This window comes from Geospiza fortis, unplaced genomic scaffold (genome assembly GCF_000277835.1).
Source record: "Geospiza fortis unplaced genomic scaffold, GeoFor_1.0 scaffold40, whole genome shotgun sequence".
Taxonomy (NCBI): Eukaryota; Metazoa; Chordata; class Aves; order Passeriformes; family Thraupidae; genus Geospiza; species Geospiza fortis.
Window position 1 is genome coordinate 13603287 of NW_005054297.1, and position 17676 is coordinate 13620962.

A 17676-nucleotide genomic window follows, 5' to 3' on the forward strand; every position below is an offset into this window, starting at 1 on the left:
TCTCAGGGGCGCGGAACGACTGGGAGCGACCGCAGCGGTCGTCGGGTCCAACCCCCTGCTCGAGCAGGGTCTTCTCAGAGCACAGGGCATAGGGTTGTGTCCAGACGGTTCCTGAGTGTCTCCGGTGATGGAGACTCCACAGCCTCTCTGGACAATCTGTTCTGGAGTGTGGTCACCTGCGCAGTAAAGAAGTTCTTCCTTCTTCCACACTGCGGTGGAACTTCCTATACATCAGTTTCTAGCCGTTGTCCCTTTTCCTATTGCTTGGCACACTTGGGAAGAGCCTGACTCCATCCTCTGACATGCTCCCTGTGGATTCTGATAGATACTGATTAGGTCCCCTCTCAGACATCTCTTCTCAGTGCTGAACAGGCCCAGTTCCCTCAGCCTTTCCTCACAAGTGAGATGCTCCAATCCCTCACTCATCTTTGTTGCCCTCCACTGGACCTGCTCCAGGAGCTCCATGTCTCTCTTGCCCTGAGGAGCCCAGAGCTGGGCACAGCACTCCTGATGTGGCCTCACCAGGGCTGAATAGAGGGGCAGGGTCACCTCCCTCAGCCTGCCCTTCCCAATGCAGCCTAGAATACCGTAGGCCTTCTTGACCACAAGATTTTAACCCTTTTTGGGCATCCATGAAGCCCACGGCTGAGGGTGGGGGTGTGGTGTGGATGGTGTGTTCAGACATCTGCCCTGAGCTGAGGGGTTGCCCACCAGTCCCTCTGGCTTAGTGCAGGGAGATGTGGGGAAAGTGGCCCCTGGCTGAGGCTGACCTGCTCACGTGAAGGCTGAGACCAGGTGTCTGCATGTCCTTTGGGGCTGTCAGTTCCTGGATCTGCCATTCCTGTGACAGCCTTGGATCTTCCATGCAAAGGATCGTGCTAATGCCACTGTTTGCAGAGCAGACGAACAATGAATTTGCAGAGGAACAGCCCCTTTAGGACTACATTGATGAATGCTAAGCAGAAAACCCTAAAAATGGAAGGGATTCTTCTCTCTTGGCAGTTTTGGTATTTTTTATAACCAAAACTTAAAACAAAGACTGGAAAATGCCAGTGTGAGCATGATGGCCTTAGTAACAGTTAGGCCATCAGCTGTTGTGACAACAGTGGAAGGCAGTGTGACATGGGATATAGCGCTAGTAGGATGACATTTTCAAAAGGGGGAACAGATCTTTTTATTTGACAGAGTGGACTGGTGGATTATGTACTTGCAGCAGTATCTAATATATAATGGCAGAGGGTTCAGCCTGAAACAGTCAAAAAAAAAAAAGCAAATCTGCTTATCACAGAATGCCTTGGGTTAAACAGGACATTAAAGACCATCAAGTTCCACCCTGCTCTGCTGTGGGCAGAGACACCTTCTGCTAGACCAGGTTGCTCAAGGCCTTATCCAGCCTGGCCTTGGACACTTCCAAAGATGAAGCATCCACAGATTCTCCAGGTAGCCTGTTCCAATGTCTCACCCTCACAAAAAATGTAAAAACTGTGTCTTTCTCTCACAGTAAATAATTTCTTGCTAATGTCTAACACGTCTTTGTAGAAAGTCCCTCTTCATCTTTCATGTAGGCCTCCTTCAGGTATGCAAGGCCACATTTAGGTCGCCTGGAATCCTTCTCTTCTCCAGGCTGAACAACCCCAATTCTCTCAGCATTTCCTCCTAGCAGAGGTTCTCCACCCCTCTAATCAACTTGGTGGCCCTTCTCTGGACTCACTCCAGCAGGTCCCTGTCCTTCCTGTGTTGGGGACCTCAGAGTTGGATGCAGGGTTCCTTCCAGGTGAGGTCTTACCAGAGCAGAGGGGCAGAATCCCCTCCCTCCCCTGCTGCCCACGGGGCTCTGGATGCAGCCAGGACACGTTTGGCTTTCTGGGCTGTGAGTGCCCATGGCTGGGTCATGTCCAGCCTCTCACCCACCAGCACCCTCAAGTCCCTCTCAGCAGGGCTACTCTGGATCTGTCCATCCCCAGCCTGTGTTCATACTGGGGCTGCCCCAACCCAGGTGCAGCACCTTGTACTTGGTCTTCTTAAATATCAGGAGATTCCCATATGCCCACTTCTCATGCTTGTCCAGGTCCCTCTGGATGGAGTCCCATCTTCCAGGTGTGTTGACCACACTTCTCAGCTTAGTGTCACCTGCAAATTCACTGGAGGTGCACTAGATGCCTTTGTCTACGTCATTGACAAAGGTATTAAACAGTGCTTGTCCCAACACAGACCCCTGAGGGATATCACTTACCACTGATGTCCATCGGGAGCTGTTGACCCCCACCCTCTGGATGCAACCATCCAACCACTTTCTTATCTATCTCACAGCCCACCCCTTAATTCCATCTCTCTCCAATTAAGAGTAAAGGATGCTGTGGGCTTTTACAGGCTCTACAGAAGTCCAGAAAAATGACATCTGTAGCACTCCCCTTGTCCACTTTCATAAGTGTGAAAGGAATTCTGCATTCCCCTTTATTTTCCTAGTACTTCATATATCTTATTTACAATAGCCTCCTTTTCACATTATAATTTTTGCTTTGAAACCTGCAAGGTTTTTTTCCTGGCTTGTTTCAGTATATCATAGAATCATAGAATGGTTGAGTCGAAAGGGACATTAAATATCATCCAATTCTCCTGCCATGGGCAGGGAAACTTCCACTAGATCAGATCACTCAAAGACCCATCCAAACTGCCCTTGAACACTTCCAAAGAGAGAGTACTCACAACTTCTCAGGTGAAGCACATTCCAGTGCTTCACCACCCTCACAGGAAACAATTTCTTCCTAACATCTAATCTAAACCTATCATGTTTCAATTTAAGGCCATTTCCACTTCTCCTATCTCTACAGGCCCCTGTAAAACCTTCCTCTCCAGCCTTTTGTAGGCTCCCTTTAGGTACTGGAAGGCTGCTGTGAGCTCTCTACAGAGCCTTCTCAAGGCTGAACAGCTCCAACTCCCCCAACCTACTTTCAATGGAGAGGTGCTCGATCCCTCCAGTCATCTTTGTGGCCCTCCCCTGGATTCGTTATACTGATCAGTTTATTTTCTGAAAGACTACGTTGCCACTTACTCTCCATTACTCATAAAGATCCTCATGGTGTATTTCTCAGGTGTAGAGCGTATACAAAGATGTGACAATGCTTACTGCTCTGTAGAAACTCTGTAGAAACAGTGTGGTTGTGAGAGAATCCATGACACTGGCTTTGCTGCAAAGGAGAAAGCAGCATTTTCTGTTGTCACACTGGAGAAGTGTGATAGTACTTCTATCCTGAGCTTCTTGTAACAGGTTTTATTTCCTAAATAACAGAATTCTACAGAGTAACGCAGAATTTGCCTGAGTAATAATGCACTTTCATACTAGTATACTTAACTCACAGGGTATTTACGTAGTTACTCTTCTTACACATCTCACACAGAAATTGCATTTAGCAGGATTGATGGCTTATTAGTTCTGTCTAACAGTCCTGAAATTGAGTAAATTAACTAAATTTAATACTGGCAAAAGCAAAAGAAAATCCAGTGGTTTCAGTGAAGCTATGCCTCCTTGTTCTACCTCACTCTACAGGTGAATTTGGTAACCAGTTGTTTTCAGATACCTGTTTCACAGTAGCAGATGGATAATCAGGGTTAATTCTGTGCAGCACAGCAGCACTATGCTGGAAGTCTTGGAAATGGCATTAAGGGACGGGCTTACCTGCATCACACTTAAGCCCTTGGAGCGGTGCTGCAGGGACCAGCAAATGTTGGAGGTCCCAGATCCCTATGCTGTGTGGCATGACAAGCTTGGTTAGCTCACTTGATGGATTTGAGATAAGACAAAATCCCAAGCCTCCTGATCTTGATTTAGGTGTACACTACTTGCCTAACAAATGCCAGTTCCACAGTCTGCAGTTTCCAGGCGTTCAGTGTGTGGTTCAGCATTTAATAGATGAAGAACTGTGGCAGGCATGATGTGGAAGTTCTAAGGTTCTAGGCTGTGGTGCCCATGATGCTTCAGCGTGTGTTCACAGTACCTGGTCTGCTTGAAGCCTTCAGCACTGGACTCAGCAGTACTGGACCACCCTCAGAGGCTGCAAGGAGACTTCTCATTTTGTGCAGCTTGTTCTACCACACGCACTGAAGAAAGCAGACCTCTCCTTTGTTTCAAGAAGTATCAGTGAGCTGTCACTTCTTCTCCACTGCTGATGTGTCCTTGCTATGTGCCAGCCCTGCCATCAGCCACGTACTTCCAAGTCCAGGCCTTCACATCTCAGTGTTTGCTTGTGACTCTTTTGGTGTCTACTCTGACCTGGCATTGTGGGACTCCCACTTACAGTTCATTATCTTTTCTTTGGAAACAGTGAGAGTAATGCCAGGCTCATACTGACTGCATTTTTAAGCAACTTAACTCTCATTATATCTAAATAAAGATGTTAGGCTTAGAGTTCAGATTGGGGAGCATTGTGGTGTTGTTCCAGGTAGGAATGCCCTCCCTCCCCAGTGAATTTCCTTACTGCATTAGGGGAGAACTGATGCTATGTACAAATCTCTCTAACAGAGGTACTCACTGTCCTCAGAGTTGCTCTCTAAGAATTGCATACTGTAACTTAGAGGGGACTTTAAATAATTTCTTTTTATACAACTCTTTATTCCAGTTCCCCATCTTCTGATTTCTGCTATTTTTTTTACTTTCCTTTTCTTTATTGTTTTTCCCTCTCCTTTTTTCTGTGTTTCCATCCCAGCTCCCCCCTTGTAATTGCTTCTTTCCCCTGCTTTCCTCTGACATCTTTCAGTTGTTACTCACCTCATTCCTCTCACAGTCTTTGTCTTGTTTCTCCCTGTCTTTTCCTTTGTTAATTAGTACATTGTTGGAACTTCTGAAGGAAATTGTTTCACGCAACAGGGCATCAAAGAACAAGCAGCAGGTGCAGGCGTAACCTTGTTCTTTGAACTCCTACCACTACTCAATAGCAAAGCAAAGCTGGCAGGAACAGCTTCACTTTCCCTGATTAATTAAGAGAAGAGAGGTAGCCAGAAGGAAAACAAGAGTGGCAATGGAAGGGGGCAAGCAGGGATGGTACAGAAGCCAGAGAAGAGGAGATAGAAATAATGTACACTGCAGAGGGAGTTTAACAAAGCTACAGACCTGTAGCAAACCAGCCATTTACAGCAAACGTCCAAGGGCACTCACATCAGGCTGTGCTTTTCTTGGTGACCTGGTCTGCTCTGAGACTTGGTCATCAGTCCCTTCCCTTGACAGAGAGCCCCTCACCTCTGGCTTGGCTACTCTGTCCTGCCTAAATGTCCCATTGCTCCTGACAAATCTGGATAAAGTGTATCTGATAATGTACATGTTTCTGCTAATGGTAAAATAATTTTTTTAAAATTATTTACAGTATTGCAGAAACATGGAAAGGCAAAGTCAGGAATGGGTACATAGCTAAAACTCACACAACAGAACTTACTGTTTGTCAAGGCATTGTATTTTTTTGTCGGACCAATTTCATTATGTCATTTCTTGCTGATTAACTGATTATTTTGCAAAATCCCTGTAAACCCCAAGTAAACTAACCAAGATTTTCTGTGCAAAAATCAAAGGGAAGTCTTGGCACTAAACCATTATGGTAAGTCATATTTCTGTTTCTGAATTTATGATGTAGGATTGAATAAAAAGCTATATTGAACAGCTCCAATGCATGTGCTTTTTTATTAGTCTTTTTCCCCCTCTGTCAAGCAACTTATTTTATTTTCCTTTTGGTCCAGCTTCCTATATTGCATGAGGTTAATGAGAGGAGTTCAAAAGATACCTTTATATAGAAGATAGTGTTTCTGAAAGAGACTCTTTATATCATAAATAAAGTACAGAAAGCATAGATTGCATGCAAAGAGAAAAGCAGATGCTTCCTTTTCATAATTCCCTTAACATATAACAAAATGAAGAATGGAGTCTTTGTAGTTTCAAGTCTGTTAAAACTGTGGATGGGTGGGGTTGTATACTCCTGATCTCTCAAGGACCAAAGGACTACACTTTTCTGAAGGCAGAATCTCCAAATCCATAAAGAATTTGTGATATGCTTGACTTAAAGGCCTACTTGTGCTTCACATAAACTACAGGCAGGATAAACTCTTGGCTGTTTTTAGGCATTACACTGGGTTTTGTTTTCTTCTTGGAGGACTCATTGACATGAAATGTACATGGCAATTTGTTTCTTCTCTTCCTGTCAATATTAGAATCTAATACAACATGCTGCTTGGCTTTTACAATTTTTTTTCCTATAATCACATCAATTAAACAGAAACACACAAAAAGTTTTGTATTTTATTTAAGATTAATCTAGCATTGAAACTGATGGGGTTTTATTCAGTGCTGGGGGACCAAAAGCATAAAGTCCATTAAAGCAAAATATAAACAAAATCATATAAACGTGCAAATGGAACAGCAAGTTCTAGGTTTTAAAGACATTCTTAAAACAGCAGATGTACAATACCAACCCTTTCCTGATAAAGTCACCTTTAATAACAATATCTGCTGGAAGTGCTGGAAACTAATATAAAGGAGTAATGTGGGCTGAGTCCTCTGCTGTATGTATTAGAGATACAGATGCTGTAACTTGGGTAAAGCTGTGGTCAACTTCTATTCTAAAAAAATTGAACTAAAACATGCCCCACACCAAAATGGTCAATGACAAATGCAGGCCTCCCCCAGCTGCTATTGGAGTAAACAATCACATCTCCCTGAATACTAGCACAGATTTTAAACAAATGTCTTTATTTTTTCTTGTTTCTTTGTTTTTCTATCATTCAGTGCCTTCTTGTAGTTTATATTTCTTCTGAGGACAGCTATTTTCCTCTTGGTAAATATGACTAAATTGTTTACTCACTGCCTTAAAGAAACAGAGGGTGACTACTTAATTACTGCAACTGAACTATAAATCTCAAAGTCACTGTAAAAAGAAGTATCTTTTATATGATGAATTTGTTAAAATAAGATTACTAATTAAGGTGAAATGCCCTCATGTAACATATTTTAGAGAATTAGACAATGCCTTTCTCCATTTTTGCTTGAGAATAGAAAGCGCTAAAGTTTTTATCCTGCTTAAAGACAAATACCCTCTGCTATGCCACCCACATGTACCCAATCTGTTGGAAAACTAGAACTATGTAGTCCTTTAAGACTGAGAACATAATTCTTTGCCTGTCAGATTATTGTGATAAATTGCATTATAATTACTTCCTCATTAGTTACTGTGACAAATGTTGATCTAAAGAGAACAAGGAAGGATATCTTTCATTTAAAATCATCAAAACATGAACAATTGAGATTTCCTCTGAATGTTTTCAAGTTCACTAATATTTGGGAATGCTAACATGTTCATTCCTATTGCATATAAACAGAGAGATTTCTAGTACCAGTTTCTTTCAAAAACATCAATTTTTATTTCCTTTTGAATACCTTTAAAATAGCATCCTTTCTGCTTCCAAGTAGATATTTTTTCTCTCTGATAGTATCGGGCATCATCCTTAAATAATGAAAAAATAGATATTATTATTATGAGTTGTTTAAAGTGTGAAAAATTAAAGTATAGTGGAATATATTACATTCCTAGAGCATGATTTCCTTGAGGAAGGTAGAGAACAAATAACAATTCCAACCTCTATGGTAAAGCATGAGAGAGGGGAATAATCTGCAATCTCAAAGGAAACTTACTTTCAAAGCAAGAGAGACATTGGAAAATAATATCCTTTCCTCAGGATCCAGTTCCTTTGAGTTCATTTTTGACTGGTAGGAGTCTCACCCTAAGCATGACCTGATGCAACTCAGTGAAAATCTGTGCTTTACCCCATCACTATGTGAGTGGTACAGTTTCTTGATGCGCATGTGAAGAAGCAGCAGAGGAAAAAGTTGCACATCTGATTCAAAGGCACTTTGTGATCAGATTCACTGCAGCTCCTTTAAGACATTAGAGCAGAGTTTTGCTCCCCTCAAAGAGACTAGAGTATCAATTCCAGCCTGCAGTAGAGAATTAAATCAGTGAAGTTTGGGTAACTTATCTGTTTGTACACAATGGCCAGCTTGTACCAGAATGTCCTTGCAAGCAGGAGAATAACCCATGTAAGTTCTTACCCACAAAGGAGTGGGGAAGCTGCATTAGGCTACCTCTGCCCAATGAGTTATTAAAGTACAATCAGATTCAACAGACTCTTTGCAATTCTTCAAGATGCCTTATGAAGCACTGTAAAATTCTGCAAGATGCTGAAAAATAGGAGGTTTTGGGTCAAATCTCAGTTCTGCAACTGTCTTGCTCTGGCACGTTGGACAAAATAAATTGTTTGATTATGTACACGTTTCCCACAGTGAGTAAATTACTGGCAGGACTCTTTATTAATTAGGATGCTCCCAGGGGTTTTTCCACTGGGTAATATCTTTACATACAAGTGTTGTTTCTATGTGTGCATCTAGGAAGTGTGATCATGGCTTTTATTTTTATTTCTTTGGTATCCTTGAAAGACCTTTTGTAGCTCTGGAGAATGAGCTGACCTCTTTTGTTCCCCTAGCCTGAAAAAGGTCATATTTTGTTTAACTAACCTTTGAAAACACCAGGCCAAATTCTACTCCCACTGCACCATTCAAAATAGCTGCAGAGTTATTCTGTCTCAGAGCTCTGAACTGAGAATTGTATTTTACCCAAAACTTTCCATCTTCTGACTTGTAACTCGTCTGTCTTAGTACGTCTGAGAGTGCAGACAGCCACACCTCTCACACACTGTAGTGTTACTTGTATTCTAGACACATGCATGTTTTAATGGGAATATTCATTCCTTGGCTCAGCTGAAGTGTAAAAGAGAGAACACAGACTGCTAATGTGGACATAGTTGTGTCTGAAGTACTCAAAACTTTTGACTCCTTTTTGGCTGATTTTTTTTCATCTGGTCAATGTATCATGGTAATTTTTTTGCACAATAAATTTGTAACTTAGACCTTCAAAGTTAGATCTTCTACCAGTTTAGGTTCCAATACTTCTTCCTTCTTCAGAGGCTTCATACTGTTTTAGATTATTTGGTTGATTTTGGAGAGTTTCCCTTTAATGTGTTGGGGTCTTTTTCCTAACTTTATAAAATTATTTTTATGACTTCTATAATTTTCTTTTCATTATATTTTGACGTAGCCTCAATATTATAGCATATTAAATAAGCTTTGAAGTAATATACTTAGACAAGGTCATAAAACATGAAATTATTTTGTTTCCATGATTTTTCAAACAGAAAGCTTCAAATAAAACCTTAGACAATGTATTCATGAGAAATAAGAAGAGGCAGACTATGCAAAACTTTTTTGTATTTTTTAATAAAAACCTTCATCTTGGTTTCATTTGGATGTGTTCATATCTTCAGTATGTTACTTCCTTCATAGGAAAGCAGGAGTGGGGTACCTCTAGCCTGTATTTCACTCAGACTCTGCTTCCTGAAACTTTTGGGTTTGTTCCTGTATTTTAAATTGAGGCTAAAAATACATGTAAAAAGATGAATGTAATAAAGGGCTGCTTCCAGCTACAGGCATCAGATATTTGTTTTCACATAACAGCTGCTCAGGCAAAGCTAAGACTATATTGTGAAAATGGAACTGAAGAAAGGAGAGGATTAGTTTGTTTCTTGTAGAGCTTTACAGATTGTATCAAAATCAGACCAAAGTTTATTCTGACATATGAAAAAGCCTGACCATTTTGGCATATATGGCTTTTATTACATGTTGTAACAACAAGTGTAAAAACGGGGGAAACCCAAACAAAAGCAACAGTTCCTGTTGGAGCAGAGGCAGAACACTGAACAGGCAATGAACAGGGATGGTATAGGGTAGAGGACAGGAAGGATACAGCAGAGCACTACTTCCACACTTGCTCTAGGTGCTCTGTGGACCTTAGTTTTTAGGAGTACAAATCCAGCATATTTTTTAGACAACACATTTCCTGAAATAATGAGCAATTAAAAATTAAGTCAGTACTGTTTCAAAATGGATGCTAAGCAGAGTTTGTATGTGTCTTCAGAAAAAATCCTGTAACATCAGGGACTGTTAAATAACAGTCAGAAATGTGTCAAGTTTTCTCTTAAAAATACTTCTATTTCATATTCCCATTGGTAAATCCCACAAGGAGCTCCAGAACCTTATTTCTCTCATAGTAAGAAGGGATTTTTTGCTTTTTTTCCATGCTAAATTTCTACATGGCCAGATTATATCCACCTGTCTTGATGATGATACTCTTCTTCATATGGAGTAGCTCTTCTCTCTTGTGGATATTTACCTCACTGGTATAAACAAAAATCATGTCTCCTCTCTCTGAGTCTTCTCTTCTCATGGGGTTCCATGTTCCTCTGATACTATACTTCTAAACCTGTTCACTGGATGTGCTCTGATTTAGTTTTTTTCTGAGACAAACATGGAAATCTGTCTGCCATCATTGATGAGGCTTCTCCATGCAGAGTGTCATGGGCTTTGACCATCTACGTGGGTTTCTCCATGTATGGATGATGTGCTCCAGAGTCCACACACACAGTATTTCTGTCGGCTTAGTGCAATGGCCTTGCCTGTTCTGCTCTGTCATACCTGTCACCTGTCACACACACAGAGTTATGCTTTGTAGACACGGATAAATGTGTCTGGGTCAATAATGTCACATTCAGCTGTGGAGCTCCTAGTTTGTTGCTTGACACTGCGCTTCTCCCAGTATGGCACTCCAGCCTCCACAGATACTGACTTCACATCTTTCCTATGAATAGTGAAGTCCTATTGGCTGTGGCGAGGGAACAAATTAAACAACGTGATTCAACTGCTTCTGAGACTTATCCTTGAGGAACTCCATCATAACTGTATTCCTCTCTGCTAATTTGGAGGAGTGGTATCATCTCTTCTTAGGTAAATCCTTCATCAGGCTACAGTTCTTGAACTATACCACATTCACACTTTCATTACAGAAAAAAATAAAGAAATTATAACCATTTTATTTCTTTAGGTTGTGTGAATTAAGCTCAACATTTATACAGTTTTCTGACTGTGAAATAGTTAGCTCCTACAATATGATGATATGTTTGGTGACCTCTTCATTTTTCTTCCAAGCAGCGCTGAATGTCCATTCCAGTTAACCTGCCTATTAAATATGTGGTACTTCCTTTGGTAGAAAATTCAAAAGACTGCTTCTTGGTCACAGAATACTTCAACCTAACCATGACACCTAAGGATCAAAATTCATGAGGTCAGAATTTCAAGGAGAGAAATGAAGTGGGATGTTTAGTATTACACAGAATCCCATGTTCTTTGTGGACTGGGGCCTGTGTCACTACAAAGTATCACTCTTGTGCTGATTTGTGGTACATCACTGTAAAACCAAAACAGATCATGATTGGTGTGTTCTGGAGTCCACTGCAGCATTTTCAATCCTTGTTCTGACTCACATAACCTTGGGGTTTCATCTCCATCTCCCAACATAAAACTTCACTGAGGCTGCTGCAGGGGTTTAACTTTATTCCCTTTAAAGATACACCATCACAGCTTTTTCTCACACATATCATGTGTAACAGCTGCCAGTTTTAGCTGTTAGAGCTGTAAACAGCAGCCAGTAATGAAACCAGGGCCCAGACCCCCTGTAGTGTCTGGCCTGATGCTGCCCCATACCTGAAGAGTACTAGAAACATGGCAGACTCAGAGAAATATCAGACAAGACTGTGGATAACAATCTCATTGGTGTTTTCTTATGCAGGCTCCTTCACATGATCTCTTGTAGAAGGGCACTCTGGTGAGGAGATGCAGACAAAAGATTTTTGCTTCCAGACACTGAAGGGAACCCATGAAAGTGCTAACACTCTTTTTAAGAAGGTTGAAGAGGGAGAGAATTAAGACCTACATCTGCATATATAGGAGCAGACCTGATTGACTTAGGAAGAACCTTGTGAATTTCCCCCCCAAATAAAATACATAACAGAATTAAGCCTTCTGGCTGCTCTTTACATGAAAGACAGTTGTGTCTGTGGGCCTGCAGGTGAAAGCAAAAGGCTAAAGGGTAGATGAAGGCTGCTGCTGGAGCTCTTTGGAAACACTCAGTCAAACACATGGGGTCGTAGTCACCCTGGAGGACTCATGTAGAAATTTGCTACTGATGGTGTGAATGAGTAACTTTGTGGACAGCACCAACAGCGTGGAGTAACATCATCTCTCCAAAGGCTGGAAGGGGTTGAAAGATGTAGCAGGTTTCTTCCTAGAGAGTGGTGGCCGCGCCCGCTCCAGCTGGAGCTCCGTGTCCCGCCATCCGCCACCACCCCCACTCCAGGAGGTGCGAGAGGGCACTGGGGCAAGAGGGGCTGGCAGTCCTGGGCAGGACAGCCGGGGGCCTGTCCCTCCTGTGTGCCCCTTCATTTCCTCGGAAACGGCCCCGTTTCCTGGAGGGGGAAGGGGGTTGCCGTGCCAAGTTCTAGGTGGGGTAATTTATGACCGGGGATGGAGGCAAAGGAAATCTCTCACGGAAGGGAAGGGCACCGGGGATCTGCATCTGCGGGGAAAGGGGAGAAGCTGCCTTCCGTCTCCTCAGCCCGCGGTCAGTCCGCAAACCCTCGGGTGAGCCCCCTGGCCGCTGCCTGGCTGCCAGCCGGTCTCCGGAGAGAGGCTTCACGCCCTTGCCCTCTAGGGCCGAGGAGGGAAAGGCGGGTGCCCGAAGATGGGCAGAGTCCGAGGAGTGGTGGAGGAGGATCTCGGCCTCGACTCTGCCCTGTTCCCCCAGGCAGCGAGCGCAGGCGGCACCGAGCGCTCACATCCCCGGGGCACGGTTCCCGTTCCCGGCTTGGCCGCCTCCGGCTCCAGCCCCTGCCCTTAATGAGATTCTTTGAAATCCAAAATAGCGAGATTTAATGTTACATCCTTATCTTTGGAGGAGCGCGGTTTTCTTGCCGCGGCGACGTCACTTGTTAAACAATCCGCGGCTGAGCCCCTGAAAAGAGAGGCATTGCACCCTTCGTGCTGAATACGCTTCTCAGTGCGCATAACGCCAAGGCCTTTTGATGTCTCACAATGCGTGTTACGCCCAAAGATTGTCTCTTTGGACAGATCTACAACGCTTGGCTTCATGTTTGGAAGTTAAATGGACAGCGAGGTTGTAGAAACTCCCACGCTTGAAGCTGGCGCAGACACTCGGTACTTTCGCCTGTTACTTTCCATGAGTGAAAGCGGCAGGGGTGGAGGGAAGGGGCTGCTGGTTTAATCCGTGCTCTGAGGCAAAGGGAGGGGGGGAAAGCAATCCAGACTTTTCCTCTCTTTTCTTTTCTTCAGTTTATTCTTTGGCAGCCTTAAAATAAGAGCTATGTGCAAAGCGTGCGCCCTGCCTAGGTAGCTTGTGTCTGGAAGTCGCTGGCAATGTTGCTGCTCCATGAAATCAAAATTTATGATTATTCAAATGTTGGGGACTGTGAAAAGAGGGGAAGAAAGAGAGAAAATTAATATTGCAGCTGTTCTTCTGATTAATGAGAGATAATTGCTCATGAAAAGTCACCCCTGTGGCATTTTGTTGTCTCCTGGATCTTTGTTCTTTTCCACTATTATTGAGGACTTTCTTGAAGACTAAGCGGTTCTTTTCAATTTTTGGTATTCAGAAAGTGTTGCTTGGTTACAGATAATGGAGAAATCTCGGGCTATATTGGGTAAGATGTGCCACAGACAGCAATATCACAATGCCACTTTCAGAAAAGGATGGATACAAGTTAACGATGCGCTTTCAATAAAACATTAATAGACTTGTTCACGCTTTTATAATGACCTCCTTAATGGGAGCTGGGGGCAAGTCCTGAAGATTGCGTTCACTTCAGAAAGGCCAGCGTCGGGATTGCCGATCGCTTTGGAAACTAATAGGAAATCAATGTTAGAATAGCGAATAAATGCGATTATAGCGCAGGAGCCCGCGGCCCCTCTCTTACCCACGCAAGACTTTATTTTGAGCGGGACTTTCCCCCACGGGAACTGCCCCAGCCCAGGGCGCAGCCTGCCCAGCGCCACCGCATGTCACCCCGGTGTGGTGTTTGCGGCCACGGCTGCTCTGCAGGTGTTGTTTGGGGTTTGTTGTTTTAATTTTGGGTGTTTATTTGGGGTTTTTTTGGTTGGGTTTTTTATGGTTTTTTTCTTTTGTTTTTCTGCTTGATACGTGTCCCCGGGCTGCGGCGCTTTCCGTGGAGGCAGCTCCTCCCGTGAGCTCCGCGGAGATGCGCGCTGAAAGCCAGCGCTTTCTCCGAGCGGGCATGGCTTTTTCTTCTGCCGGGAGCTGCTGGGGTTGGGGGAGGGAAGGGGAAGAGTTGCTTTTGTCATTTAAGCCGTGAATCTCTTCTACATAAAGGTGTTAGAGACATCTGGAAGAAAAGAGGGACCAGCACCCAGTCCTGCGCTCGGCGGACCAGGGGAGCGGCTCTGATGTTCTTTTTGAACTGCTCCACTTTCAAAAGGGGGCAATTTCGTTACATTCTCATTTGTTACACTGTCTTGAACTAAAGGCAGACAAAGCTATACTCTGTCACCCCGAGCAGAATGAAGGGAATCAAAGGATTTTCCCTTAAAAGGACTAATTTTCTCCTTGAATTATGAAAGTAATGGCTAGGTAACAGCCTGTGCTCTGTACCCAACTGCTTAATACCTTCTAAATCCTTCCACGTGGCTCTCCCAGTCGTAGCAATTAGAGCTCATTATAGGCTCATAAGAGCTCTCATTTCGGGGATTACTTAATGGACAATGAAATTTTATCGGACAGAATTATTGAAAAATAAAATTGTAACGAGGCCGATGTGATGTGGGCGCACGCCTTGCATCATTCCGCCTGGTTTGGGATGTCTTTGCTTTCAAATGACTTCTTTTCTTGCTCTGGCTTTCAGGGCTGGGTTTTTCTTAGTGATTTCTCTCTCTCTCTCTCTCCCCTTCTCTTATATCACTGCGTTTGGTTTATTATAACAATTACAAATTGCAATTTTGATCCGACTCTTTCTCTGTCTGCCTTCCCTTACGACAGCCCCCTCTACCACTCTATCACTGCAGATAGAGTCACTCTATCACTGCAGACAGCTTTTTCCACAGAAGGTTGGGGCTGTAGTATTATATTTTCATTATCCAGAATAGCCTTTCCTAAAGGAAAACAAAAAGAAAAAAAAAATTAAAAATTAACATAAAATGCAGGTATTAGTTCAAATCTTCTCCAGATGTACTTTGCTTTAAACTGGAAGAGCCGAACCAAAGAGTGCCATGCTTGTGCGCGGTGACCATGATAGAATCTCACGGGGCCCCCCGGAGCTCAGGAGGCAGAGCCCCGGGGGATCCCCAGAGCCCCGGGGGACCCCCAGCGCCTCGGCGGGCGGCGGGGCCTCGGCTGCGGGGCCTCGGCTGAGCCCTGGGCAGCAGTTTGGGGAAAAGTAGGTGAGGTTGGAGCCGACCCGCCTAAACCCCGCGAGCCCCTAATTGTTGTCACAAGACGCGGGATTAGCGCATTGCTGGAATAGCTGTCTGTTTACACTCAGGAGCCCCCGCCGGCCGGTAAACACTTTCTAATTGAATTCTAATCACATTCAAATAGCCACATAACAGACCTCAGCTGCAATTCATAAAACTTTAATTGCTATCCATAAATCCTCAGATCACCGAGCGCGGAGTGTCCCTAAAAACGCTGTTGCATCGTGCCTGCCCGGGGAGGTGCGGGGGGGAAAGGGGAGCAGGGCTAGGGGAGAGCCGGCCCCTGCACAGGGGGGCCTGCACAGCGGCACTGCCCGCGGCGGGATGGAGATAGGGATGGGGATGGGGATGAGGACGAGGACGGGGATGAGGACGGGACAGCACAGCACAGCACAACCGGTGGAGACCGGGCCCCTCTCTTAGCAAGGCTTGAGTTGCGCCGCCGAGCCTTGCTGGTTGCAGGGGCGAGGAAATGCCGGCTCCATCAGAAGGCGGTTTTATTTTGCTGGGTTTAACACTGGGACACTGGATTTGCGGAAGGCATGGCAGGATGTCCGCGGCCCGGCCCTTGCGCATGATAACCACTTCCGAACACGTTTCGGCTATTGCTGCACTCCCGAGTCTCTGTTCAGCCTCTGGTAATCAGGCGTAGTCTGTGTTTTCTGCTTTAGAGCACAATTGTCACTTCCCTTTCCCGTGTCAAGTGGGATGGGATCCGCAGTGTGTTTTAAATGCCGCTTCACATCTGCTAAACAAGAACGCGATAGTCCTTCTATTAACGATAAGTCTCTTCTTAAACTCCCATAAAACAGGTCATTGGAAAATCGCGTAATATGCTGCGAATACCTTGGCTTTGTAATGCACTCTGAAATGCTTCGGAGCCACCGACCGTATTTAGCTGTTTATCCAATTTTACTTTGAATGATTGCTTCAGCAAACTTGGTGGAGATCAAAGAATCCCTCCCTGACATGTTCGCTTTTCATTAGCGCTGCGCACTGCGGTCCTGGAGAGGCCGGGGAAGTTCGCTTGGAAGTTTTCCGTTTTGATACCGTTTGGCTGAGAAGTGTCCAGATATTTGAAGGCTTTGTCCGTTGCAGTAATTGCCAATTTGGCAAGACTCACTTGAGGTGAAAAGGGCGAGGAGAAAAAAAAAGCCACCCAACCCACCCTTACGTGCGTATGTATGCACAGACACACAAACGCGCTCCATCCCTAACCTTATATCCATGGCTGCATCTGTGTACCTGGCTCCTCTGATGCAAAAAGGGCCTCCTGGAGGGGTCCTGAGTGCAGGGAGTGGGCCGGACTGGGGAAAGGTGTTGGCACCAGGCCTCTGTGGGATCCACGGCCCTTTGGATGTTCTTTTACTGGGGGTGAGGGGGGCGGAGTTGAACCGCTTGTTTCAGGGCATTACCTGCTCTCACCTCTCCTTCCCTCCCGGCTAGGGAAAGGAGCGTTCTCCTCGGGAAAAATCCCCGAGCAGAAACTCCTTCCGATTAATTTTATCCCCAGCATCCCGGGTGTGTTGACAGAGGGACATGCCTGCGAGCGCGACGTGTGACGGGGCCGCGGAGCAGCCGCCCCCTCCCCGCTTTCTCTGCTCCTATAATTTATTTGAGGCGGAGGCAAAGGAATGAAGTCATCGGGCAACGAGCAAGCACGCACACTTTGCCCCCCTCCCCTACCCCGCTTTGGTCCCCCCCGGCAGCCTCTCCTGCCGGCCTGGGAAGCCGGGGAGATTTAGATCTGCGAGGCTTTCAGCCATCACGTGTTTAAATACTTGATATAAAACCCCGGCGCAGGGGATGCAGGCGGGGGGACTTTAAGACCGGCCCTCTCCAGGGACCCTTTTGTTCAGCTCTCAAACATAAGCACCTTCTCGACTCGCCAGGACTTCAGTGGCAACTTGGCCGAGCAGGAAAACCCGACTTTGGGAGAGCCGCCCCCGGCCTCGCAGCCCTCCGCAATGTCACGCTCCTTCTACGTCGACTCCTTAATCATCAAAGACTCCTCGAGGCCGGCTCCGTCCCTTCCTGAGCATCATCACGGCCAGGACTTCTTCATCCCTCTCAGCATGCCTTCCCCCCTCGTCATGTCGGTGTCGGGTCCGGGCTGCCCGTCCCGAAAGAGCGGCGCCTTCTGCGTCTGCCCGCTCTGTGTCACCTCGCACCTGCACTCGTCCCGCGGCGGCGGCGCTGGCGGGGCCATCCCCCTGCTCAAGAGCCAGTTCCCCACGGCCGCAGGCGAGGCCCAG

General features: G+C 45.2%; 1 protein-coding gene across 1 annotated transcript in view; it reads left to right on the top strand.

Moving 5' to 3' along the window:
* Nucleotides 1-17112: 17112 nt before the first annotated feature.
* The window catches only part of GSX2 (GS homeobox 2), a 1843-nt gene continuing 1279 nt past the window's right edge, over nt 17113-17676 (top strand). The window contains 1 exon segment of the mRNA XM_031056752.1: nt 17113-17674. Coding sequence (XP_030912612.1) covers nt 17389-17674 — 286 coding nt within the window. The 5' untranslated portion in view covers nt 17113-17388.